General features: G+C 39.6%; 2 protein-coding genes across 5 annotated transcripts; one reads left to right on the top strand and one right to left on the bottom strand.

Annotated features, from left to right (window-relative positions):
* Nucleotides 1-1,836: 1,836 nt before the first annotated feature.
* ubxn6 (UBX domain protein 6) lies at nucleotides 1,837-10,513 on the bottom strand. 2 transcript variants are annotated; one of them, XM_034710803.1, is made up of 11 exons: nucleotides 10,297-10,510; nucleotides 9,674-9,831; nucleotides 7,606-7,670; nucleotides 7,366-7,494; nucleotides 7,185-7,282; nucleotides 7,021-7,096; nucleotides 6,852-6,936; nucleotides 6,557-6,776; nucleotides 6,105-6,235; nucleotides 5,837-5,985; nucleotides 1,837-2,854 (listed from the first exon to the last, which is right to left on the bottom strand). In XM_034710803.1, the coding sequence occupies exons 1-11, from the start codon at nucleotides 10,377-10,379 to the stop codon at nucleotides 2,726-2,728; spliced, it is 1,323 nt and encodes a 440-aa protein (XP_034566694.1). In that variant the 5' UTR covers nucleotides 10,380-10,510; the 3' UTR covers nucleotides 1,837-2,725. The 2 variants fall into 2 exon arrangements, with proteins under 2 accessions (XP_034566694.1, XP_034566686.1); XM_034710795.1 differs by having other exon boundaries at nucleotides 6,557-6,936; nucleotides 10,297-10,513.
* A 2,792-nt stretch (nucleotides 10,514-13,305) lies between these two features.
* uap1 (UDP-N-acetylglucosamine pyrophosphorylase 1) lies at nucleotides 13,306-25,194 on the top strand. 3 transcript variants are annotated; one of them, XM_034677560.1, is made up of 11 exons: nucleotides 13,306-13,465; nucleotides 14,222-14,531; nucleotides 15,565-15,769; nucleotides 16,391-16,566; nucleotides 16,650-16,822; nucleotides 21,336-21,529; nucleotides 21,660-21,800; nucleotides 22,909-23,097; nucleotides 23,352-23,393; nucleotides 24,305-24,371; nucleotides 24,491-24,583. In XM_034677560.1, exons 2-11 carry the CDS (start codon nucleotides 14,252-14,254, stop codon nucleotides 24,581-24,583), a joined length of 1,560 nt encoding a protein of 519 aa, XP_034533451.1. In that variant the 5' UTR covers nucleotides 13,306-13,465; nucleotides 14,222-14,251. The 3 variants fall into 3 exon arrangements, with proteins under 3 accessions (XP_034533451.1, XP_034533460.1, XP_034533447.1); XM_034677569.1 differs by lacking the exon at nucleotides 23,352-23,393 and having other exon boundaries at nucleotides 13,354-13,465; nucleotides 24,491-25,137; XM_034677556.1 differs by lacking the exon at nucleotides 13,306-13,465 and having other exon boundaries at nucleotides 14,252-14,531; nucleotides 24,491-25,194.
* The last annotated feature ends 1,462 nt before the right edge of the window (nucleotides 25,195-26,656 follow it).

The following is a 26,656-nucleotide window of genomic DNA, read 5'->3' as shown; positions in this document are numbered from 1 at the left end:
CAGGCCTACCAACACATCTCAGAACACACACAATAACTGGTTATTGTTTTTTACTTGATGTCAGATGATTCTGTTTGTTGACCTTTTGTTATCACTTGTAAACGACTTGGAATCCTTCTCTGTAGTACAACTTCAGGTCTATGAAAATACTGTATATTCTGATTAATGTTTGATTTGGAAAGCAGTTATTGAAGTGCGCTGAGCCCTCCTTTTTTTTTTTTTTCGATGAAGTGCTTCAACCTTTGTGTTTTTCAATAAAGAATTATTTAACTACCTCTAAATGTCCAACAGCAGATTCAAAACACAGAGAATCAGCAAGACTCTCGTCCACACTGTCACATGTAGGTAAGCATAGACGGAAATGAAACAATGACTCGACTCATTATTCTGTTTATTAAACAAAAGATGCAATGCAAGCAATGTTTATTACAGGCAGGTTAAAGTAATAAAATACAACTTAGAACATCAGGACTGATCACGACGGCTCATAAAGTCTGATTACGGATGCAAATAAACAAGAACACCTTCCATATAATACGTGTGGGCGACGAGTGGCTAGGCTGATCAAGTTAGCAGAGGAGTGCAGTAATGTTGCTTATAGCTGACCTGGCCTTAAAAATGCTATCGTCAGACTGTAGGCCTGACGTTTAATTGCAACCCAGCAGGCCAGTGTGTGTGCAAATACACTTTGAAAATGTGACGGTGGTTCTATCGTAAAAGAAGCAAAGTTTAAACTTTAAGGATCTACGTGGGAGGATTCAGACAGACGAGCAATGGGAGGTAGGTTGTTGTTATCTTAACCAACCAAAAGTGAAAGAAACTTGAAAAAGCTTTTACTGATTTACCTGATATTAATTGTGAAGGGGGGAAAACTGATGAAAGTAAATGTCCTGAACATCAATTAAATGTGGAAAGGAAAAGTGGGTTTGGCTTACTTCTATAGTCAATATTAACATTAAGTCTCTTTCACATCTTTGAATTTTAACGGATCTCAGCAGGGTGATACAAACTGCCTTTTCATACACACCATGTTTCAAACACGGAACGATTCTGTGGTGTGATTACATGGTTCATCAAGTCCATGCTGCAAGTTTTAACAGAAATAAAAGTGGGAATTGTTCATTTGAATGCATGGCATATAATATAGACATTTGTCTCTTACCAAAGTATAAAACTCTCAAAAGTAAATTTTTACTTTTTAAAGGGACTGCTTTATGCTACAGTATTTGTTAAGCCCCACCTGGTTTCTTTATCTTTTGGAGCTAATGAAAATCTGAATATTTTAAAGATTATTTTTCTTTGAAAATAAGACTGCTCAAAGTCCCCTGGAAGCCTTTTTTTAAAGTTATATTTTTTGGGGCTTTTACACCTTAAAGAAACTTGAAAAAGCTGTTACTGATTAACCTGATTTTAATTTATGAATTGGGGAAAAACTGCTGAAAGTAAATATCCTGACCTTCAATGAAATGTGGAAAGGAAAAGTGGATTTGGTGTACTTCTGAAGTGAATATTAACAAGTCTGTGTCACATCTTTGAATTTTAACGGATCTCAGCAGGGTGATACTAACTGCCTTTTCATACACTCCATGTTTGAAATACAGAACGATTCTGTGGTACGATTACGTGGTTCATCAAGTCCATGCTGCCAGTTTTTAACGGAAATCAATTCATGCCTGCCTGCCTGCCTGCATGCGAGAGAGAGAGAGCACATTGGGTACATGAAGCTGCTGCGGTGAGCCTCTACAGTTTGACCGTGTCTGCTTTAAAAGCAGTGACAAGGTTTTAAATAAAGCTGGAAAGTGCTTCAAGCAGGTCAAACACAAGCTTATTCTCTTATTACAATCTCCATCACATCACCAACACATGGCTGGCCCATATCACAGGTGACATTGGAGAACGGTGCCTGAACCGTGAGGTAACTTGAGACTAAAACAATTGGTTTTGGTTCACAACTTGGGTTTGTGCTCGTATACAGAAAAATAAAACCGATTCTGAGGTTTCAATTTCTGTAGCTGTCAGTAACATCAGGGGGTGCAGTACTGCCAGACTTGTATCACTAAACTAAGACCAGCCATCAGTTCACAGACAAAACACTTTTAACTTGGGCAAAACACAAAAAGCATTTCAAGACTTAAGTAAAGCCATCCCGCAGTTTTTAACATTTAAAGAGCCAGGTACTGAGATACTGCAAACAAACCAACAGCTGCGTCTGACCACATTTACTTCATGACTTCACTTAGTGTTATTCTACATGCCTGTACAACAGAGATGAACACTGTTAATTAAACAGACTTCAAAGAAGGGGAAGTAATGCTGACACAGTTCGAACAAGGTCTCTCAACATGCCACATGAAGTATACCTGACTAGTTGACAGTTAGAGCACAGAAGACTGCTGCCCCAGTCCGTTTACAGCACAGCATGTACATTCACTCAGGATGCAACAGAAACACAACACCTGTCCCCTGCTTTCGCCTTCCATCTATCTGTTAGGAGTGCTTCCTTCATCACAATGTGCTGCTGAGACAGTCCCGCAGTGTGACGTTACTCCCGTCATGAAGAAAGAAGGGTACGCTCAGCAAAAGAAGCACATTAGGTTGCACTGCTACTGACTGAAGTTAGAATTCATAAAAATAAACACTGGTCATCTGTAAGGGGGCAGTTCCATCCCAGGAGTGCCGGGGGGGAAGGCGGTAGGGAGATGTTCAGAGGCAGTGTGCCAGCAGCTCAGCTCAGGGTTCGTATCTTTTCCAGCAGCTCTGGTTTGAGGAGAGTTGGGCTCTTTCCACCGCCAGCGGCAGCAATGTCCGCCTGCACGGCTGCATCCCAAGCAAATGTGAGCAGAGCTGCAGGGACCTAAAAAAAAATACACAGACACCATTTAATATCAACTACAGGAAGGACTAAACCTCTGTGCCTAAGGGGCTGAAACTTAATCCCTGTCATTGTATACCTGTATTACTTGTTTACTGCATTGATACAGTCCAGAGGTGTAGTACGTTCCATTCAACAAGGCCTACTAGAACTAGAAGAGAGCATATCTCTCCAGTGTTAGCTTCTCTACGCTGCCTCTCATAAGATCTAGAATAGTATTTAAAATCCTTCTTCTGACCTACAAAGCTCTTAATAGTCAGACACCTGTCTATCTTAAATTGCTTATAGTGCCCTATTACCCCTCTAGAATGCTACGCTCCCAGCATGCAGGCCTGCTCGTCGTACCTAAAGTTTCTAAAAGTAGTATGGGAGGTAGAGCCTTCAGTTATCAGGCCCCTCCCCTTTGGAATCATCTACCAGTCAGTGTCCAGCAGGCAGACACCCTCTCTACTTTTAAGATCAGGCTTAAAACTTTCCTTTTTGATAAAGCTTATAGTTAGAGCTGGCTCAGGCTTGGACCAGATCTTAGTAATGCTGCTATGGGCTAAGACTGCCAGGGGAACTGGCACACTGAAACACTGGCTATACAAATAAATAATGATTGATTGATTGATTGATTGATTGATTGATTGAATACTGCCTAAGTCTATTAAGTTAAGACAGCACGACATGATTTAATATACAAGATCAAAGAGGAGAAAGAACAGATGTCAGTTGTATTTACTCAATGTGTTATGTGTTAATATAGATCTGTCGTATTCTAATTATTAATCGTATTAATCTTTCCTGGTGTGTCGGTGGTCCCTTAACCTTTGTTTGTACTAACAGCAATCATCTTTAAAAACTAGGCTGAAACACAGAGGCTGTTTCAAAACAGCCTACTACACTAGCAGTACTTAAAAAGTCATTATGTAGTATGCAGTATGTGAAAAGATCAAAATCTGTAGTATGCCAAAACTACCCAGATGTCGCACTGATAAGCAAAAAAGTATGCAGCGGACCATCCACTCTTGTGTACTATTTCCCACAATGCAAAGCACAACGGTTATCCTTTTTTCTGTACCTGGGTAGCACTCAGTTTTAAGGTGCATTACCGCCATCTACTGTGTTGGAGTTGTACCAGACGTTTAACCGTCCATTACATTTACAGTGAAGTACTGCGAAAGAAACACCAGTGAATCTTGTCACCTTCTGTAATAACAGAGGTGATACGAATCTCACAGGTAACTGTTCATGTCTGTGAAAATAATTAAATTAAACCACTACTGGTTTGTATTTAACTTTTTAAATCATAAGTGGATACTAAAGAAGCAGTTTCACTATCAACTTGGCTGTTGCTTTCCAAAACCGAAAAAAAACAACAGCGCCTGACCCAGCATACTGCAAAACAGATCCAACCAAAGAGTCATACTTCATACTACCTTAAAAAGCAGTATGCAGTAGGGGAGAACGGGGTTGGTTGGCACACTCGTTATATCTCGCCACCAGAGGGCGCTGTCTCTCAAATTGGGGTGTGGAAATTTCCAGAATTAGGATCAGAGCTCACCTACATAGTCTTCTCTGGAGTAAGACAGCTAAACTTGAGGTGAGAGGACTTTTTGTGTTTTTCATGTCAAATTGACAATATTCAGCTCCTCTGTATTTTTCTTCAAGGCTTTTAAATGATGGTTTTATAACAAAACAAGTGTTACCCTTACAAAGTGTGAGGGGAAAGCTATAGTTTAGATTTTTATTAGCTAGCCAAGTAGTTGTTAGATGGTTGTTAGCCTTGATGCTAGAAAAAAATTCCAGTTGGGGTTGGTCGTCACATTCTCTTTGGGGTTGGTTGTCACATGTAACGCCTAGTTGAGTAGGCCATTATTGTAAGGCCTATTTGTTCTGTTCTTTATGTTGTTATATAGGCTGGCCTAAAGATGTGTTTCCTCTTCATGTTCCTTGCTCATTTTATGTTACAATGCATTAAGTTATGTAGGCCTATCACTTGTCAGTGCAATTAAACTTTCAAATTTAGTTCTGCCTTCTTGCCTTTTTTAAAAGATTTTTCCCATTAAAATACCATTGTGACAACCAACCCCATAGTGTGTGACAACCAACCCCATAGTGTGTGACAACCAACCCCATAGTGTGTGACAAACAACCCTATAGTGTGTGACAACCATCCCTGTGATGGGGTTGGTTGTCACAATGTCAGAGTGTCTTTGATAGTTAATTGCCTCTTTGTTACAATGAGTTGGAAAAAGAGAGGGACACACATTTCAAGCCAACACCTTAAGCTTCAATTTAATGTAGGAATGACTATTGAAAGATGTTTTGATGATGAGCAACCATCAAAACAGTAAAAAGTGTGACAACCAACCCTAATCTCCCCTACATACTGCATACTACATTCATAGGTAGTATACAGCAGGCGTTTTCGAAAACAGCCATACACTCCTTTCAGGGAGTTTTGGTTTGCGTTGATTTTGGTGCCAATGTGGACTAAGTGGAATCTCTTTGATGATCTTGGTCTGTACATGTGTATGTTTTTGACATAAATCCTATCCTTCTGTCTTTTAATACTTCGGTGTCATGTAACTAATCTATACAGAAGCTGTTTCAACAGCATGCTGAAACTCATTTTGTTTCACACCTATTAATTATTACTACTTTCAGCCTGTTTCATAACCAGCTAAAATCTTCCCACGTGAGCTGTTAAAAAGATAACTCTTTCTTTAAATAGCTACTCACTGTAGTTTTTAACAAAAATTACACAACAGTTCACAAAAGGCGCATCTGTTAAGGATTAGTTTCAGCAGCAGAGGAACACACATTTGGTGCACTGGGGAACATTTAACTCATTGTCTGTTCTGGTCTTTTAAATGGACTTTATTATGGAATAAAGATAAAGATGTGACAACACATTAAACATAGACACCCTTGTCTACGTAGGCCAGTTTTTGTGCAAGGTCTCAGGTTTCAACTCACCAAGTTACACTCTGCAAGAGCCACATCTTCAGACTCCTGTAGTTTCTGACTTCCAGGAGCGATGAGCTCAAAGGGCTGCCAGCCGTCCACCAAGGATTCCCGCACAAACCCAAACAGCACGGGTAACCGGTCCCAGGCGTAAAAGGTTCCTGGGATGACATCATCTTTACTGACTTATCTCAAAGTCTATCAAGGCTTTCAACCAATCATAGAACTGTGGACTCAATATTTTTATCATTCTGAACTGTTTAAAAAAACATGTCATTACCTTGAAGTAGGTTTCCATCAGGTAGTCTGATCCTTAGTAAGGTGTAATTGTATTTCCTTCTCTCCCTCTGCTCCTCTTTCTCTCTCATGGCCTTTGTGCGCAGCATGGCGTTCTTCTCCACTAAATCACTCCTGGAAAACAAAAAACAAATGACATGAAGATTCCATGAGATGAAGAGAGAGGAACAAGACTAGTCATCAGTGCATTGAGTTTTGGTTGATGCACATACTCGGGGAGCAAACAGAGCCAGAAAAAGACACGTGACTCATTAGTTGTGAAGATATTGAGGTTATGAGTAATGAGTGGCTGACTGGTCGGACAGGCGGACACACTGTAACTGTTAGTGAGGAAGCTAAAGGCCCGCCTAATCTCCACCTCTTTGCCTTTTGTCAGGTTGAGTCAGCATTTCCAATGAACCTTTCCTAAAACTATCTACACCATGAGTTGCATACTTCTGCAGTTGCTCCTTCTTGAGCTCCTCCGCTGACAGGTTGTAGAACTCTTGCGGCAGCTCGAAGCGTTGGGCGTTCGAAGAGGGTTTGAAAGCTTGCGGCTGTCGGTCCAGCTGAGCTCTGACTGGCTCTCCTCTCTGGAGACGATCCCTTCTCTCCTTCATCAACTCTAGGGCATCGGGATTATGCTCTAGTAACACCAGGAACTCCTCTTCCTCCTCTGAAGAAAGGCCAAGATACACAATTATGAACTGATGATGAGAAAGTGTTGTTGTTTTGTTTAGGATTAGTTTACCTTGACCCTCTACAGGAAGCATAAGGCTTGTGAAGCCAAGGGCCTGCAGGAACTCTCTACTGCCCTCCACACAATAAACTTTCTCCTGAAATAAAAAGAGAGTATACAATATAAAAGAAGGACAAAATATCATAATAATAATTGTTAGAAAACAAAACGTTAAACAAACCTGGAACACTTTATTGCTGAGTTTAATCTTCCTGTATTTCTCCTCTGTGGGATTCTTACATATATTTTCAACATACCTGTTCAGAAAGAAATGACACAACATGAAATATAATCTTTATTTGGAATAAAGCTTTAATTTATAATGAATACTGTTATGAGTCTTACTTGCTTATGATGTCCACAGCAGTCTTCACTTTCTCTCTGTCTTTGTTAAACGTGTGGACCATCATAACAGAGGCCTCAATCTCATCCTCCTCAAAGCGCTGACGGTGAAAACAGAGTTCATGTTTTGTCAACTGTACAAGTTATGGGGCAACATTGCAACAATCTCCTCAGACGTACGTACCATTAAAATGGCTTCTTTAATGTGTGCTTCTCTCTCACTTTTGGTCAGAGTGGCTCCAGTCAGCGGACAGGTGAAATACACACCTGACACTGAGAGGCCAGCAGGATCCCTCACTGGTACTTTGGATCCCTGTGAAGAATTATAATTCACCCTTAAAGCCAGACAAACACTGATCACTGAGTAACACACAATCATTATGCTGTCTTTTGATGTAGCTAAAAACATTTTCATGATTAATACCTCTGCTGTGGCTGCCTTGTCTTTTTCAGCGAGTGCAGCCGCCTCTGCCTCCAGCTCTCTTTTCACTACAAGCAAATACAGAAAAACATGTCAACATCTTTACTAAAACATGATTGTTGCATCTTGTCAATCAATCTTTATTTGTATAGCGCCAGATCACAACAACCGTTATCTCAAGACGCTATTAAAAACATAGCAGGTCTAGACCGTACTCTATGTTAAATTATTAACAAAGACCCAACATCAAGGATATGATCCAGTCCCCTCCTAAGACAGGACTGGTTCTTATCTCATCTTAATCCACCATGAGCATTGCATCTCCCAGTATTTAGCTAGTTACAGCAGCAAGGAAAAACATTCTTTTAACAGGCAGAAACCTTGAGCAGAACCAGACTCATGTTAGACAGACATCGGCTTTGACTGAGCTGGGGTTGGAAAGAGGGATAGAGGAGAATAAGAGAGAGAGAGAGAGAGAGAGAGAGAGAGAGAGAGAGAGAGAGAGAACTTATAGATCAGTGTGGTCATGTAATAAATCTCACAGCCCTTATATTTTGCTGTTCATCCGACCTGACAGCATCAGTCAAATTGCAAATCAGAAAAAACAGCCTAACAACTTTTAAATTGGAACAGAAGTGTTTCTAGGATGACTGGAATTACATTCCACAGTCAGGCTAGTACTAAGATTACCTTGAAATACATACTACAATCATCACTGTAAAGCCCTCAACTCTACAATACAACAGCTAAATGTGTTTCTTCTGCAACAAACAACACAGAGAATGAAAGCAGAACGAGCAGACTGTCACACATTTAGTGCTTCCACGGAAGTCACAAACCCAAACCACTTAAACTGACGTGATCTTTGGTAACCCCATAACACTAAGATCAGTTTTATTATGTTCAGGAAGAAGCTATAGTCAAAGGGGTCTATAGTTTATTTTCCCATGCTGGAAAGCAACAAATATACTGTATACTCAGACTTTGGTTAATATCATATCATTAAACAGAATGAGACTTATATTATTCATGAAATATTAAGCTTGTGTGATATCAAAATAATTCTTACTTACACTATTTTTTGAAAATAATTTACATGCAAATGGTCTCATTTACCTTGTGTTGTAACATCCTAGAGCTAAACAAGAGTAATGTAATCTACTTTCAGTTATTTAGCTTTTTTATTTAAAGTAAACATAGACAAGAACCTGCAAGCTTAAACAAAGCACACTTGCCCGGGACACAGTATTGTAACATATTGCAGTCTATGGAGTGGTAACCACTACACCATGACCAACTCAACTCAACTCAGCTGATTTTTCTTTATATAGCACCTTTCATACATTCAAGCATGCAGCCCAAAATGCTTCACAAAAGAACAGAGAGACTGAAAACAACAACAATAGATAAAATGGTACAAGACTAAATAAGATATAGAGGAATGTGATATGAAATACTTACAAATAAAATTAAAATAAATAAATCAATTAAATAAATACCAGAGAAATAAAATAATATAATAAAAAAGAAGAAGAATAAAAATGAAATAAATCAAAATATCCTGTAAGCTTTCACGTGACAACACAGAAAATACAGCTCTGCAATGGTTGTCCTAAAAACTATATGAAGAGTTCATTTGCAAATACAGATAACTGTTTTTATAAAATTTAAAAAAACATATTTCTTCTGAGTAAACATATTTAATAAAGTTACATTTCTAAGATACCTCTAATTAGTAATGCTATTTTGACATATTCAAAGCCACCCAACTTCAATTGATTGATAATACCTAAAGCTATTAATAGAAAATATGTTTTTTTGAAATATTTTGATTTTTTTTTTTTAAAGTGAGTTATCTATTTTTGCAAATGAACTCTTCATATATAAATTAGTGCTGCACTAATTGCTAAGGCACATCACTAAAGTGATCTAACTTTATATAGCAATGCTAATTGTAAGAAAAGAAATATTACTCAGTCAATTCATTTTCCAATACAAAACAGTTTATTTGAAGAGGGTGTAATAAGTCAGTTTGATCCAGACACCATTTCTGAGTAGTTCTTTGTCTCACCCTGGTTCCTGATGGCGTCCTGAGAGGTCTGGACCTTCGGCCTCGGATGCTGTTCAATCCTGGCCAGGGCTGCAGCTCCAGCTCTCTGCGCTCCTTCACTTGGAGCGTGATGGTGGTTCTTGGAGCTGGAGCTGCTCTGAACCACTTCATGCTTTTTACTACAGTGTTAGGAGGACAGAACAGATGCCATGATGAGACATGTTAGGCCACAATGAGCTTTTTCTTCGAAGCCACATATTTTCACAAGTGTGCAATTTAGCTAGCTAGCCCATCTAATATACTGACGACAACACATCCAGACTGTAACAGAGTCTGTTTTGGTAGTTAGAGGCTTATTCGTGAGTTAAAGTCTCTTTAGTTAAGTTACTTAAAGCACTGACTCAATAATCTTGTTGTGGATTATCTGACTCCTACCACTGAGGCTATTATATAACATGCTAATGTAGAAGTGCAGTTAGCCCGTGAAGTGCTATTAAAACATGTATTAGCATCAGTCTCAGGAGCTTCACAACATAGTAAATAAATGATCATCAGTAACCAACAAACATATGTTATCAATTCTGCAGGGATTGGAGAGCTAATGTTAGCTACACTCCGAGCGTTGACTAAAGTTTGGTATTTACCTTCCATCCTCAGTTAGTTTCTTCCCAGGTCCCGCAGATTTAAATTTAATGTCTTTCTTAAAGTCATCGAAAAACTTCTTCATTTCCTTAGGCTTCCACAGATAATGTGATAGCACAGAAACTCAAACAGACGTGCAGCACCTGTCTATACTTAGCTAGGAGGAAAAACCACAACAAGTCCATCAGCTGACGTGAAACTGCTTCCGCTCCACAGATGGTGGTGTCGCCCTCTGGTGGTGAAAACAAGTATAACTAGCTTGCACTGACAGGTCAGTGTCGCCAGCAAAGCTTTACCTAATATAAACAAGGGGTTCCCAAACTTTTCAGCCCGAAACCCCCAAAATATAGAAAGACTCCCAACCCCCACTGTCCCTCAAAGTGATTTAATGTGGCTTCATTTAGCTGGTCTGCAGGACATTAGTCTACCTATATGAGCACGTGTCTGTGTTTCCTGTGCTGTTATGAATTAACCTTCTGCTACTGATGCTTTTGATAATTAACTGTTCACTAACCCTAAACTTAGGAGTCATCTGGCAAAAAGAAAGGCAGAAAACCTATTACATTTTATATTTTCAAGGTTTTATTTCAAGTTTAGTTACTATTTTTGTTGAGATTTTTACTATAATGGGTAAAATGTACTATTTCTATATAACTTTTGTCATTCAAATTTTTTTTGTGCATTTTTTCAGTATTTTTTTGTTCACCACAAGTTAACAAATTATATATAAGTAACACAAAACCAACAAAGAGAAGAATAAATAAATAAATACAAAAAAATACAAACTAATAATAGTAATAAACAAATCATAATAATTAACAATACATATTAAAAGGACGATAAACATGAGAAAACAAGGTACATAAAAACATTTTTTTAATATGATAATTATAATAAATATTTTTAGATAACTTAAAAAAAAACATTCTGGAAGACATCTCACGACCCCCCATTTGTGTCTTGTGATTCCCCAGGGGGTCCCGACCCACACTTTTGGAACCCCTGACCTAAACCAGGGGCGTCAAACTCAGTTCAGGGCCCAAGTTGATCTGAAGTGGGCCGGACCAATAAAATCATAACATAATTCCCTATAAACAACAACTTTAAATTGTTCCCTTTGTTTTCAGGGCGTCCCCGGCTCCAAAACAGGTCACCCTCCGAGAGGTCACAGGTTAAAACTTGTTTTGAATTCTGCTCATAAATGTATCAATGGAACACAACAGTTATTTCTACCCCTACATCTGTCATTTTTTCCTCCGTATTTTTTTTGACTCTATGGTTATAGTTCCTAATATTTGCCCTCTGGGAAATGGGAACGAGTTTTGCTTTTTTGGAATTTAAAGAGTTATTTAAATAGCTATTTTTTGACAGAGTTAGAGATTTGTGCAAAGGTGACCCAGCCAGAATTTGTTCCTTTGTCAGGGTTCATGAGCCAAAAAGTACAAAACCACTGTTAAAATCATTTTCAACGCATTGATTTTTATAAACTGGTCTTTATATGCAGCCTATTTTACATGAAATATGATTCTCAAAATTCAACTGGAACAATAACACTTAAACCTGTATTCATTCAGTATAAGTTATCTCATAATCTCATTCCGCTGTAAAATATTTATTTACCGTGTATTTATGTTCTACATTCAGTGTGATCACTTTATCTACTTATTTACAGAGTATTCGTTTTTGGTTGTACTTTAATTCTTTACACTGTGTTCATTTGACCCCTTTTCCACCCAGTATTACTCTACTTACACTATCTGTTTATACATATATGTTTGCCCTAGTTGATTTATTGTCCATCCAACCACAACCATGGCACATTCCCCACACTTCTAATTTTAATTTTAAATTTTTATTTTGGGATATATGTATGTGTGAATGTGAGAGTGTACATATTGCTGCTGTGCAGTTACTGACCCAACTTTTATACCACTGCTCTCTGGCCCTTTAATTGCTCCCCGGGGATAAATAGTGTTTTGAATTGAATTGAAAAGTTAAAAAACAGAATGTGGCGGAGGGGTTCCCAAACTTTTCAGCCCATGAACCCCAAAATATAGGTGCCAAAGACATGTGACCCCCACTGTCCCTCTAAGTGGTTAAATGTTGCTTCAAAATGAGTTTACCTACATGCACATGTGGCTGTGTTTCTTGAACTGCTGTGAATTAACCCTGGGGTTCCCAAAGTGTGGGTTGGGTCCCCCTGGAGGGTTGCAAGACACCAATGGGGGGTCCCAAGATGCTTTCCAGTTTTTATTTTTTTTTAATAATCTAAACTTGCTTATTTTACCCATTACTGTAAAAAATGTAGACACAAATAGTCGTTCAATTTGAAAGAAAGCACTGCAAATAAGTAAGTTTCATTAGTTTTCTGCCTTTCTTTGTTGCCAGATGACTCCTAAAGTTAGGGTTAGGTTTAACTAACAGTTAATTAACAAAAGCATCAGTAGCAGCAGGTTAATTCACAGCAGTACAGGAAACACAGCCACATGTGCATGTAGGTAAACTCATTTTGAAGCAACATTTAACCACTTTGAGGGACAGTGGGGGTCACAAGTCTTTGGCACCAATATTTGGGGGGTCCTGGGCTGAAAAGTTTGGGAACCCCTGAATTAACCTGCTGCTACTGATCCTTTTGTTAATCAACCGTTAGCTAACCCTAACCCTTACTTTAGGTGTCATCTGGCAACAAAGAAAGGCAGAAAACTAATGAAATGTACTTATTTGCAGGGTTTTCTTTCAAATGTAACTCCTGACCCTCACTTTGGGAACCCCTGATGTACAGTATTGGGAAGTCAAAGAATAAAATGTCTGAAATGGTGTTGAGTTGGCAACAGTTCCCTTCAAACTATAATCCTAGATGACTTGAGCATATTTACATAGTTACAACACACAACTATGTGTTGACATAATGCTTCCATGAAAAGCAGTTTTCTAAAACCGTATGTTGACTACCACACTCTGACATGAGGAGTGGTCAAATTTACGAGGAGCACTTGAAGTAGCATGGCGCACACTCTTTCAGCGCCGCCGTGAGTGCCACGTCAAACGTGACGTAGCAGGAGGTGTCGTCCGGGTGGGAGGAGTCTCAGCCTGAGATAGAATACCAGCATAAGCCACCGCCACTGGCATTGACTTTAATGGTCTTAAACCTGAGGGGAACACTTGTCAGAGGTAAGAATTTAATATTTCACTTGTTTTTGTTTATTTTTATTTTACAAAGCGAAGTGTTTCATACATATAGTTAGTCGGATAGCTGCTGCCGGTGTCTGCTTAGCTCAAGTGTCCCTGTCATCCGCATGCACCCCATGCTGAATACAGCTGCTAAACACAATGATTGATCGCTGAGTTTGAATCTTTATAAGTTAATTGTGAATAGCTTTAATAAAGGCTGGTTATTTCATTCCCTCATTCTCCCTCAGAGTCTCTCAGCTGCAGGGTACATTAGGCATGCCTGTCATGTGTTGGTGAGATTAGAATAGTCTCAACTTCATCATCTGAACTATAACAACCTCCTGGCAACCTAAAGTTGAAGTATGATGAATAAGAAATCACATATGTACCATATAATCATTTCTAATGTTTTAGTAAAAGGATTGATATATCAAGCCTTAAACTTCAAGATCATATTCAGATGTTTAAACGTCCTGTAGTGGGTGATGATGATTCTCTGGTCCAGCAAGCTTTTCATAGTGGGTGAGAGTTTAAAGGAAGGGTAATTGAACATTCCTGAAGTACCTTCCATCAGGGCTTTGTCTTCAGCCCCAGTACAAGATGCAAATGTCATGCTGGGCGTAGCATTATATGATCACTGGGTGTGCTGGTTTTACAAGCAGTAGACAGGGTGGTGGAATATTTCTAGAACCAAAACTTTGACTAGCCTTAACCCAAACTCTGTCAAGTCACCCCATGTTTCCATGTGTGTTTCAGGGGAGGAGGTTACCAAAAGTATTGTTGATCATGGATCCAAACACGAGTGGACTTTCCCAGAAGCTGGCAGAAGCTGGCCAGTCTCATCTCCTGCAGTTCTGGAATGAGCTGAGCCCTGAAGAGCAAGCTGACCTGACCCGTGAAATGCAGGGGATGAACTTTCAGGAGATCAATGGATTCTTCAAGAGCGCCATGGAGACGTCCAGCAGCAAACAGGAGAAGATGGACACCCGCATGGAGCCGGTGCCCCGAGAGGTGCTGGGGAGCGTGACGAGGGACAGGGAGAATCTTAAAGACTGGGAGCTGGCAGGTGAACTATCAAAGCTGATAAGAAGTTATTTGATTGGTCTTTATAAATCCATACAGTAGCAGTGAACATGTGAACAGTTGTTAGTTTTAAAGCAGGACTCGCCAAGTTGAGTCTAACACCTATATATGAAGCCCACAGGTGAGAGAGGGATGATTCCCTGGTATCAGACTAAAGCCCTTGAAGGTGATTCACACATCTTGTGCTAATCCATATACTGTATATGGATGTGGAAAGAGCACAGTGGGTTTCATAATAACTTGTGTTACTGATATTTCTCACACATGAAAAATCTTATGAAGAGCCCAACAAGACATCTTGGTCTGAAATCCCCTTTTTTTTTCTTGCTGCGTGGTTTAACAAACTCTTCCCAGTCCCAGTCCCCTACGTAGTTTTGACATATGAGTAAGTCAGCTTGCATTGGTTCATTATCCTTTGCGCAATTGCTGTTGCAGTGGGGGTTTGACCATTTAGAGAGTCGGTTCAGTTTTTTTTCTTTGGGGAGGATGAACACATCTGGTTTTGATCCGTGCCTGACGTAAATAGAGTTACAGCTTGACCCTCATTCATGAAGTCACTCTCTTCTGTTGCTAACAAATGAGTGTAGGGTGTGTGTGTTTGAGTAGTCATAGTCTATAGGGTCCACCCAGTCTGCTGTTGTAAACCTTGTGTTCTGTCACTTGTAAGAGAATGAATATTGTGTAGCAAGTCACGCAGCTGAAGTTTAGGTTAGATAAGCTGGAGGGCTATAGACCATTGAACTGCAATAAAGGAAATTAGGCGAGGGCAGGGTTATTGGTTTCAGGGTGAAGTCATTATTATTACCAAAGTCCAGAAGGACAATTCATAAAATGCTAGGCGTTAGCTCAATAAAATATATGAAGAAAATGTTTCAGCATTGTTTTAATTAAGATTTAAATCAGTTTTCCAGGAATTAACTGTACTCATTATTAGAAACGACACATTGTGCAAGTATGTCCAGGTCTTTGGAATACCAGATGTGTTAAACTCAAAACAATCCTCTATTTTCCTCCAGGTCTGCACTGCATCTCTCAGAGCAAAGTAGCAGTACTGCTGCTGGCTGGTGGCCAGGGAACCAGACTGGGGGTCTCTTACCCCAAAGGCATGTACGACGTGGGGCTGCCGTCCCACAAAACACTCTTTCAGATCCAGGCTGAACGCATACTGAAGCTGCAACAGCTGGCTGAGCAGAAACACAAAATCAAGTGCTGTATTCCTTGGTAAGACGATAATTCAGGTCAAGACAAGTAATGTATTTCAGTTAGAGGCCTGCTAATTGAAGTGTTGCTTCATTGGAAAATATAAACAGATAATAGCTGCCATGTTATTCTTTTGATTTATGATGAAAGCTGAAACCATTTGACCCAGTTGTGTTTGCATGTTGACTAACTGGGTCAAATTTCTGCTGGCATCAAAAGAAACTCAGTGAAGGAAGTTGTATCACTGGATACGGATTAGTTCCCTGTAGATAGGAATCCAAGGACACTTTGAAAACTTAATGATGTAGATACCAAGAGTGCAGTGGAGTGCATGAAGTTAATATAACACTAGTTAGAACTTAACAGCTCTGTCAGAAACAGAGGGATACGTGATCATCGGCACGTCTGATTCTATAAGGAAGTTATTACATTTTTATTGTGTCTCTTATGCTTCATCTTTTATATCTCTGACTCAGGTTGAGGTCAGCTATGTTGTTTTTCTTGTCTGCAGTTCTAGAGAAATGAAAATGAAAAATCAACTGGAAGGTTTCTCGTCAGCATATTCCCCCACAGATACTGGTTCTTAAAAAATGAATGAAAATAGCACATTAATGATCACTTTCATGTCTGTGTTGCATTCAGGTACATCATGACCAGCGGCAGGACAATGGGCCCCACCAAGGACTACTTTTTAAAACACAACTATTTTGGTTTAGACAAGGACAGCATCGTATTCTTCACACAGGGCATGCTACCAGCCATGGACTACAATGGCAAGATCATCCTGGAGAACAAAGGAAAGCTCTCCATGGCTCCCGGTAAGCCCATTTATGATATGTGACTTGAGTTCCCTTAACAGCATTGTAATGTCTTGTGTTTTAAATGAGTGTCTGTATTTCAGATGGGAATGGGGGTCTCTACAGGGCCTTGGGGAACCAGGGCATCACGGACGACATGGAGAGGAGGGGGGTTGAGTTCATCCACGTGTATTGTGTTGATAACGTCCTGGTCAAAGTGGCAGACCCAGCTTTTGTTGGATTCTGTGTGCAGAAGGGAGCGGACTGTGGAGCTAAGGTGGGTCTAACCTTTGCTGTTTTTACTCTTTTTCTAAAACTATTTAAAAAAATCAGTGTCTCTGCAGCTTTTTTTAATCATTTAAATGTAACACAAAATAAGTCCCTGTGCTCATCTGAGATTGCGGTCTCCTTTTTCTTTAATTCTAAGATCTGTTTATCTACATAATGATGTCATCTTTTCATCATTTTTATTTCAGATACTCTTGATTGTACATTTAAAAGAGTGGTAAATAAACAAATGTTGGTGCAGCAGCAGGTTCAATATTGGGCTTATTATATTCCCGTCATAAAGTTGTTTGATAAAGTCATCCCTCCTGCAAACCTGATAAGCTCAGTTACAATTTACCAGACTAGGAAGTGATAAAATTATAAGAATGCATTGATTATGACCAAATCATCTAGAAGAAATTCCATATTTCTTATTCAAATATTGATATGTAGTTGTGTTAGTTCCACTGCACTACCTTTATGAAAAGGTGTGGGCTTATTTCAAAACTTCTGACGTCTTTTTCTACCCCTTTAAATAAATCTATACTTGACAAAACTTAAAGCTAAACATGGATTACATGTTTTGAGTTCTATTTTTAATATTACAATCAAGCGGCAACATCCGGCCGCATGAATTGAAGCCAATGCGCAAGTGTTAAAAACTGCAGTTCGGGGCGCTGGTGGCCTAGCGGTCTAAGCGCCCCACGTACAGAGGCCACAGTCCTCGTCGCAGGGGTCGTCGGTTCGATTCCCGGCCGGCCGACCATTTCCTGCATGTCTTCCCCCACTCTCTACTCCCCACATTTCCCGTCTCTCTTCAGCTGTCCTATAAAATAAAGACAAAAAGGCCAAAAAAAAACCAAACAAAAAAAAAAACTGCAGTTCATCGAGGATCCACTTGAGGCTGGCTCCAGAAGTACCGGAAACCACATATACACCTATTCAAAAAAGACAATCTTTACAGCAGAAAATAAACATGTTTACAGCCTGGTACAAAAGACGAGTGTAGTCTGGATAGCTAATTTCTCGATAGGCACACACTGTACGGGGGGTGAATTTTTCATCACCTGGCAATTTCAAAGATATTAAGATTACGAGTTTTCCAATGAGAGGCACAGCTGACTTGATTGACAGGTGGGAACACTCTAGCTGTTGGTTAAGAGGCTCAAAGCCCTCCTTTTTACCTCGACAGATGTTAGGTTGAGTTCAGGATTTCCAATATGGTGCCCACCGACGATTGGCTTCAAAACAGCGCTTCAGAAACAGATGGGTGACTTCACAGATACTGCGTCCATTATTTATACAGTCTATGGTTACAATTGAAGTTTTATGCCCTTTAAGTCCCTCTCTCTATGCACACCTTATTAAGTGACCATGACCAGGGAAGCCCTCCACTTATGCTCTGCTGGTTTAATGTTTGTAGAGAATTTTCTGCCTTAAAGCAGCTCCTGTGTAACTTTCACTTCTCATACACATTTCTTTTGAAATGAAACTTTAACTCTTGTTTTTCATTTTGACCATCTGCTCACTGAGCAGTAATTCATGCAGTTTTCAAAATATCTACCTCAAAGTCAAGACAACCCTTAAACATTCTAATTAAACACAAGGAAATACAAGCACAGAGACAAATGAGGAAACTTCCAAAATGAGATTCGTCAGTCCGGTCAAATACTTTCCAGTCTAGTAAAGCTTCATCATGCTCAGTAATGACGGATGTTGGTTCATGTTATTGGGGTGTGTGACTGTCTTGTATTAAAAGGTGCGACTATTTTGCTTTAACTACAGTTTGACTCACCTTCTAGACATCTGCACCGTCTACACCTCACCACTGGGTGGAGATGCAGGCTACTTAGTGCAATCCTGTGGTTGTACTGTACAATAAACAAATTACAGCTTTCTAGGAAATTGAAGTGTAGAGCTTAGCTGAACTTTCCTTGACTATTCATCATCGTCTCAGATAACATGAGTGTGATGCGAAGATGTCACTTTTTCCTAAACTGGTTTCTTTAGACATGGTGTGCTTTTAATTTTGAAAGGGAAAAAAAAGCTTTTCAGGATAAAAAAAATGTTCCTCTAGTAAACAAACCACTTTTATATTTTGCCTGTAATATGTTGTGCCACAGTAACATATTGACATGACAAGATGGTATGTGTCTCACAAATCAGGTTCACCAGGTTCAGACAGGTTAGGAAAGAGGAACCTCAGGTAAAGCTAGTTCAGCAAGTTGTACTGTTATTTTTGTTTTGTGTTTATTTACAGTAACTGGTCATAATATAATATATAACTATATAATCTATATGCAGTATAGGTAAAAGCCACATTTACATATGTGGTTTTAAGAAACTAATACAAAAACAAAGCAAAATTGAAAGATTGATTAAAAAAATGTGAAAACGCATTGATACATTATATATTTTGTCACGACACACGAAGAATGTGTATATATATTTTAAATTACACATATTAGTATTTCAAAAAAAAAATACAGAACTCACTCCTTCATTTTATTTTGGACAGCCTACGTTGGGTGGTTTGGATCAAAGTGGGCACGACGTGAATGTTGTGTTGTTACCTCTGTTTGATGCTCACTCATTGTGTAAAAAAACACCAAATGTAAAAGAAATGAACAAAGCTATCATGATGTCTGAAGACAGTAAGAAATGTGTATCCAGTAACAATCAATCAATTGATCAATCTTTATTTGTATAGCGCAAAATCCTAAGAAACATTATCGCAAGACACTTTTACAAACAGCAGGTCTAGACCATACTTTATGGTAAATTATTAACAAAGACCCAACATCAAGACAGCATATAATCCAGTCCCCTCTTAGGACAGGACTCGATTTTATCTCATCTTAATCCACCATGAGCATTGCACCTCACAGTATTTAGCTAGTTAAAGTGGCAAGGAAAAACTTCCTTTTTAATAGGCAGAAACCTCGAGCAGAACCAGACTCATGTTAGACAGCCATCTGCCTCGACCGAGTTGGGCTTGGAAAGAGGGAGAGGAGAATAAGAGAGATGATACTGGTAGTCTTAATTGAGGTGGCTGTGGAATCTACTTGTCGATTCAAAAGGAGCAACACTCAAACCATTACTTACCCTATCACCTGTTTTTCACCAGAGGGAAGTATAATTCAAAATTCATCATACTGTTTTTAAAAGACTTAAAACCAGTAAACAAGATCACAAACGTATTAGGAAAGTCTTGAAATACCAAATCAAGTGAAGATTTGGCTAGTTTCTCTTAGATCTCCTTTTGTAATCAGTCGATGATTTCTGTCCATTAGGAACGCAGGTTTAGTGAAATTCTGGAGTGGCCAAACTTTTCAGACCTGGTGGCTCTGTCTACCAAATACACACAGTAAAGAGTTGAATGTACCACCAATATTATTACCAGATAACCAGAATTATCAGCAAGAGGGACCTAAGTGTGAGGGAGCGCTGGGGTGCTCAAAGCCACTGCACTGGTGGAACACTTATTGGCCAGTTCCTGTTGATATCATTTGGGTTTCCTGTTGTAAAGGTTGTTAAAAGTTTGTTGCCATGGTTGCCACATAAATAAACAGTAGCTAGAAAACGTGCAACAGTTGTGAAACATGCTTTTGTTGACTGAGGACTAAATGAGTGATGATGATGCACAGGCAGCAGGAGCTGGTCTTAAAAAGTCCTAACGTAGTATGTTGCTAAGGTCAAAGACTTCCTGCTTTTGGATTATGATATCATATCAGAGGCACTTGAAACAAACCATTGCTTTATGGCCCTCCTGATTAGATTTTGTAATATGTTAAATGCTCTGTATTGTTGATACGAAAGACAGTTAACATTAAGATTTATTCGTTAATCATGAATTCTTATTTTGTTTTACCACACTTTTGCTGTTATATCTTAAAACTCCCCCCTTTTTTGCTAACCAGTGTATTTTCGTCTTCCTCTTGAAGTTCTCAAGATCTATTTTAAGTTCTTTGCGTATTTCCAGAAGAGTCTGAGATATTGAACTGCGACTGTTTCTGTTTGTCGTTAAAAGTTGTGTGGTGGAGCAGAGATGGAAGGATCAGATCAGAGCAGTGCAGAGTCCCACCCTCCCATCATAAATTACTGAGCTCTGCTTTAGTTCATGTGGCTTCTCCACCACCACCCCTCACCCCACCCCATTTACAACCCCCTCATCAGGACACTCTGTCATTAGCAAAAAACAGATGGGGAGAGGGTTTTTTTTTCTCTCAGTGCAGACTCAAGCTGACTGCCTATAAAAACAAGAATACATATAAGAAAATATGATCCATTTTTATTTGCAATTCTGAGTCTTATTTGAATGATGGACTTAACAGAAGACACATTGAAAGTGGAACATGACATATTTTCTCCTCACTTGCTAGCTCATGAACAGTCTTCTTATTCCTCGCATATAACAGGATTTATTTACGGATGTGTTGAGTTGATTTCTCTGTTGTCCTCATATTTTCAGGGTTTGGTGTAAAGGCGAACAAAATGTACAAACTCTCTGATTTTGTTTCCAGGTGGTGGAGAAAACCAATCCAACAGAGGCAGTGGGTGTAGTCTGCAAGGTGGATGGACGTTATCAGGTGGTGGAGTACAGCGAAATTACTCTGGCAACCGCTGAGAAGCGCAGCGCTGACGGCCGACTGATGTTCAACGCAGGGAATGTGGCCAATCACTTCTTTAGCTTCTCTTTCCTCAAAGACATTGTTAAGTAAGACACTTGTTTAGTCTGTCATGAGTTGTATCCACTTCTATGTTATGTGTCTTGCAGTGAGAACAGTGCCTCTTTATGAAGTAAATGTGCAGCATCCTTACTTCTTTTTTCCCTGTTTAAACATCAGGAAGTACGAGCCACAGCTGCAGCACCACGTGGCCCAGAAGAAGATACCACATGTGGATGCACAGGGTCAACTAATCAAACCAGAAAAACCAAATGGGATTAAAATGGAAAAGTTTGTCTTTGACATCTTCCAGTTTGCAAAGTAAGTTTCAATGTCTTTGTCCATAGAGGGCTAAGAATGCACAGAAGCATCAGTAGCTGCCAATCACCTCAGATAAAATCTTTAGAGTACAATTACAATGAATATCTTTCGCTCCTTTTGAGAGGTCACTGCATTACATTTATTTCTCTGGCAGCTCTTGGTGCATGGGTTTAACTGGTCCTAGATCTGTCCCTCCTTTCATGAACCAACCCATTTTTCCATACCCAATCCCTATCCATCAGCCCCAGTGCTGCCATTGCTCCAAGGTCTGGTCCAGAAGACAGATCCTGCCAAGCTCGAGGAGGAGGATGGAGGTTTATGAGCTGTTCTCTCATTCCACCTCCTCTACCGTTGCATGACATCAGCTTTGAGTCACGCCACTACTAATATAACTGTACATCTAATGAAAGGATTCCTGTAAAAATTGAATGATGGAAAAATACTGCAGACATGTCCAGCTTCTTTCAAGGTTTGTTTGCAGGATTTCAGAGTGAAACTGATGAGAAATGGTCTTTGGGTTTGCTCAGCAGTTGGATTGCGGTTGAGTTGGGACTGGCACACCGGCAGGTTTAGCAGAATCCAGATGGGCTGACTCACTTTGCAGCCGTTATTTTTTTTCCAAAAGTTCCCTCTTTTTGACCATTTGGTAAAGCTCATGAGCTTCTTCTGTGTGGTGCAGAATTTCAGATTTTTTATTTTGGAAAGGAGAACCTGGTCCGTTCAAAAAAGGTGTTAACTCAAGGCCTTAAGGAAAAGTGCTGGTCTGTGGGGGGATTGTCTTATCTTTATTTAAAAAGGGTAGTTTTCACCAAGGACGATGCTCATATTTCTGGAACATTTTGTTCACACTTAATCTGCTCCACACACTCACATCTTAAGGCTGCCCTTCATAACTCAAAGTCCCCATTGCGGTTGGTGCTGAAGAGATTAACATCTTCCATAATAGCATCCATGTATGCAAGATATATATTGAGCTGAATAACTTAAACACTCCATTTTTTTATATATAGTGTTTAAAATAAGTGATTTATAGGTTACTGGACAGCAATGCCTATCTGTTGTCGCTCCTGCCTTTACCCTGACGTGCTGTTGTCTTTGTGTTCAACAGGACGTTCGTTGTCTTCGAGGTGCTGCGGGAGGATGAGTTCTCCCCTCTGAAGAATGCAGACAGTCAGGATGGGAAGGACACTCCCACCACCGCTAGACACACCCTCATGTCCCTTCACCATCGCTGGGTGCTCAACGCTGGGGGCCACTTCATCGACGAGAACGGCAGACGTGTCCCCGCTATACCGAGGTGACCACAGCCTGCTAAATAAAACACAGCATCATGCATGACATGTAACTGAAAAATACCACACACACCTAGTTTGGCATGAAAATGGAAACGGGTTCCTTGTGGTTACCTTTCCAACATTTTTTTTTAATACAAACTACATGCTTAGGCTTTTTTTTTTGTTTGTATTAGAATTATTTTTTCTAGCCTTACATTTTCACTCCCCCTCTCTCATGCTTGGTCTTGCTCCTGTGTGTCCCGTGCAATGTTTCCAGAGACGGAGCAGCAGGCAGTGTCACAGATGCTGGCAACAGAAAGTAATTATTATCCCCCTGCAGCCCTGAGTGCTTGGTGATGGGGTTTTGGCTTTCTCTCCCTCTTGCTCAGACGTATTAACACTGTATACTTCTGATGCTTGACGTCTCCATTCCTTCTTTACCGCTGAAAGAAGAACACATGCCAGTTGGCTGCTGTTTTTCTGTCTGTTGTGTCGGTTGTGATGAAGGAAATGACAGCAAGGATAGCTTTGACGACTGAAAATGCAGTTCCTCTTCAGATGATGTGCTGACCTGCTGATGGATCATTTCCCTTCAGATGGTTGCTACTAATACACATAATGTATTGCATGTTGGGCAATGGGCAACAGATACTCTTTCTGGCAATCAGTGGCGTCTCTGAAATAGATGATAACACTCTAAAGTTAAATCAAACTGTTTCTTATAAGAATTAAAGTGAGCATGGGCTTTATACCATTCATGGCATCCTCCAACAGGTGTCATAAATGTGTGCTTTTCACTAAATCAGCCTTTCTGTCTTTCTTATGATAAAGCTCTGTGGGCAGCTGCTCAGAACACACCTGAAGTACTGTGTATGTGACATTTCTCTGTAATGATTATCTTCAAAAACAGCTGAATGATGGCAATGTGGTGGAAAGTTGGCAGTTTTTCTGAAGCATTGTAAAAGGATGCTACCACAATACCTGTCATTCATCCGTTTTCCTCTCAAGAAGGATTGTTACAGGTCAGAGGGCTAATCACTGGTCATGTTTCGAAGCTCTGATTCTCTGCCTTTGAACTCTAATCACAAGCTGCAGTAGAAGAACAGCTGTGGCATCGGTGTACAGCTGCTTCTTTCAACTCCATCCCTCTGATTTCTCATGAGACAATCACTCATTCTTCTCTTTTTTTCCCCCCTCATCCTTCTTGAATTTGTTCCTTTTCCACCACAGCCTGAAGGATGGAACAGACCTGCCAATCAAATGTGAGATTTCCCCTCTGGTGTCCTATGGGGGAGAGGTAAGGAGGCAAAGTTAACTGCATCAAATGAAAACTACAGATGTTGTCCTGTTCCTGCTTGTCAACCTTAAATAATTAACCTGTACATCCACTTACTATGTCCTGATTGCTACCCTAAGGGCCTTGAAGACTTGGTGAAAGGACGTGAGTTCCAGGCAACCCTGATGATCGACGAGAAGGGGGTCCACGAGCTGGTGAAGAATGGAGTTTAGACAATGAAGTAAAGAGAGTGAGAGATGGAGGGACAATCCAAAGAACCACCTCCCTTTGTCTCTCCATGTATGCAGGGAGAAACTGTGATGTCATCGCTGTGCAATAACAAATGTGGCGTGCATGTGTTCATGAAAGAGGCTGTACTGTCCAAATGAGCGAGCAAGATGAAGTGTATTGTTTACTACTCAGCACCAAGTTTTCTTTGCTCTGTATGTCAATGTCATAATTAGTTCATATTTGTGTTGAGTCACTTGAACACAGCATTAGATGAAGGACGAAGTCTCTGTCATACTGACCGAGTGAAGCAGGTGCTTCTATTTATTTTGCCTGAGACTTATTTTTTATGTACTGATAGCTGCATAATAGGTGGAATTTACCATCTACTTATTTTATCCTGTAATTTTATACAATATTAGACAGAGCGGAAATAATCTGAAAGATTTTCTTACTCGCTAATAATCAAAGTACATGGTACTGGCTATGGGGGGGTATTTATAATATCTGCTTCTTTTCTGTTTGTAATCATTAAAGATGAGGTATTATTAAGCTTCAAGAGGGGTTTTGATTTTTTTTTCATCTTTATTAAAGAAATTTCCCTCTCAGAAAACCACTGGATGTGTTGCTTTGTAAGTGTTTACAGCTCATGTCACTAATGTGTAGGGACACCATTGTGAAACCAAATTTGTATAAAAAACAAACATTTACAAGTTGTCTGTTAAATAAGCAAACTAAATGTGAATATGTATGTTTCACTAGTCTGTGTCTGCATGGTTAGTTTTTTAAATCTGCTGCTTTAATCAGAGTTTCTAACACATAGCCCATGTGTTATATAGACAGGCATCACTGCTGCGGCTATTTAAAAAATAGAGAATATATTTATATAAATATATATATTTTTTTCAATTTATATATATATATAACAATATCCAAGCGTTGAAATTAGTAGTATAAATCCACTGTACTGTGAAAACCAATCTGCCAAAGAGAGGAAGAGTCTCTCTCGAACATGGGGTTGCTTTAAGCTAAATGCTAATGCTTGCTTGACTAGATGCACCCACAACGACAGTCTAGCACAGCGGTTCCCAAACTTTCAAGGCCGCGACCCCCAAAATATAGGTGCCAAAGATCCACAAAACCCATTTTTCCTCAAAGTGATTTAATAAGGCTTCATTTAGCTGGTCTGGAGAAAATTACTTTACCTATATGAGCATGTGTCTGTGTTTCCTGTGCCTTTATGCATCAACCTACTGCTACTGATGCTTTTGATAATGAACTGTTCACTGACCTTAAATATAGGAGTCATCTGGCGAAAAGAAAGGCAGAAAACTCATTACATAGTATGTTTTCAAGGTTAGCGACTATTTTTGTCGATATTCTTTACTATAATGGGTAAAATGTACTATTTTTAGATAACTTAAAAAAAAAAAACATTTTGGAAGACATCTCACGACACCCGATTTTTCCCCCCCAAGGGGTCCCGACCCACACTTTGGGAACCCCTGCTCTAGCAGACACATGTTTAGGTACTAGTGATGGGAAGTTCGGCTCTTTTCAGAGAGCCGGCTCTTTTAACTCGGCTCCCAAAGAAGAGCCGACTCTTTCGACTCCCGAACGACTCTTAATTTAGGATCCTTTGTAGCCGTATATTTTACCTTAACTTTACAAAAAATAATGGTTTCTGTGTTGAAAACCCTTTAACGTACAGTGTTCTTATGAGAAGCCTTATAATTGCCCAATTTTGTGCATTTATTCTGTTACAAAACCGTTCTAAACTTTGTTTAGTATTTTAATCAAACTTTTTTATTGCAAAATTTATAAAAAAAATTGCAAACATATCCAAAGAACAGAACCCGCAGTTGTGATAAGGGTTAGGGTTATGATTAGGGTTAGGGATAGGGTTAGGTTAAGGGTTGTAATAAGGGTTAGGGTTAGGATTAGGGTTAAGGTTATGATTAGGGTTAGGATTAGGGTTAAGGTTATGATTAGGGTTAGGGATAGGGTCAGGTTAAGGGTTGTAATTAGGGTTAGGGTTAGGATTAGGGTTAGGGTTAAGATTAGGGTTAGGGTTAGGA

Source organism: Notolabrus celidotus, chromosome 2 (assembly GCF_009762535.1).
Source record: "Notolabrus celidotus isolate fNotCel1 chromosome 2, fNotCel1.pri, whole genome shotgun sequence".
Taxonomy (NCBI): Eukaryota; Metazoa; Chordata; class Actinopteri; order Labriformes; family Labridae; genus Notolabrus; species Notolabrus celidotus.
Note: the sequence above shows the minus strand (reverse complement) of the source record. Positions and strands in the feature narration are given on the sequence as shown.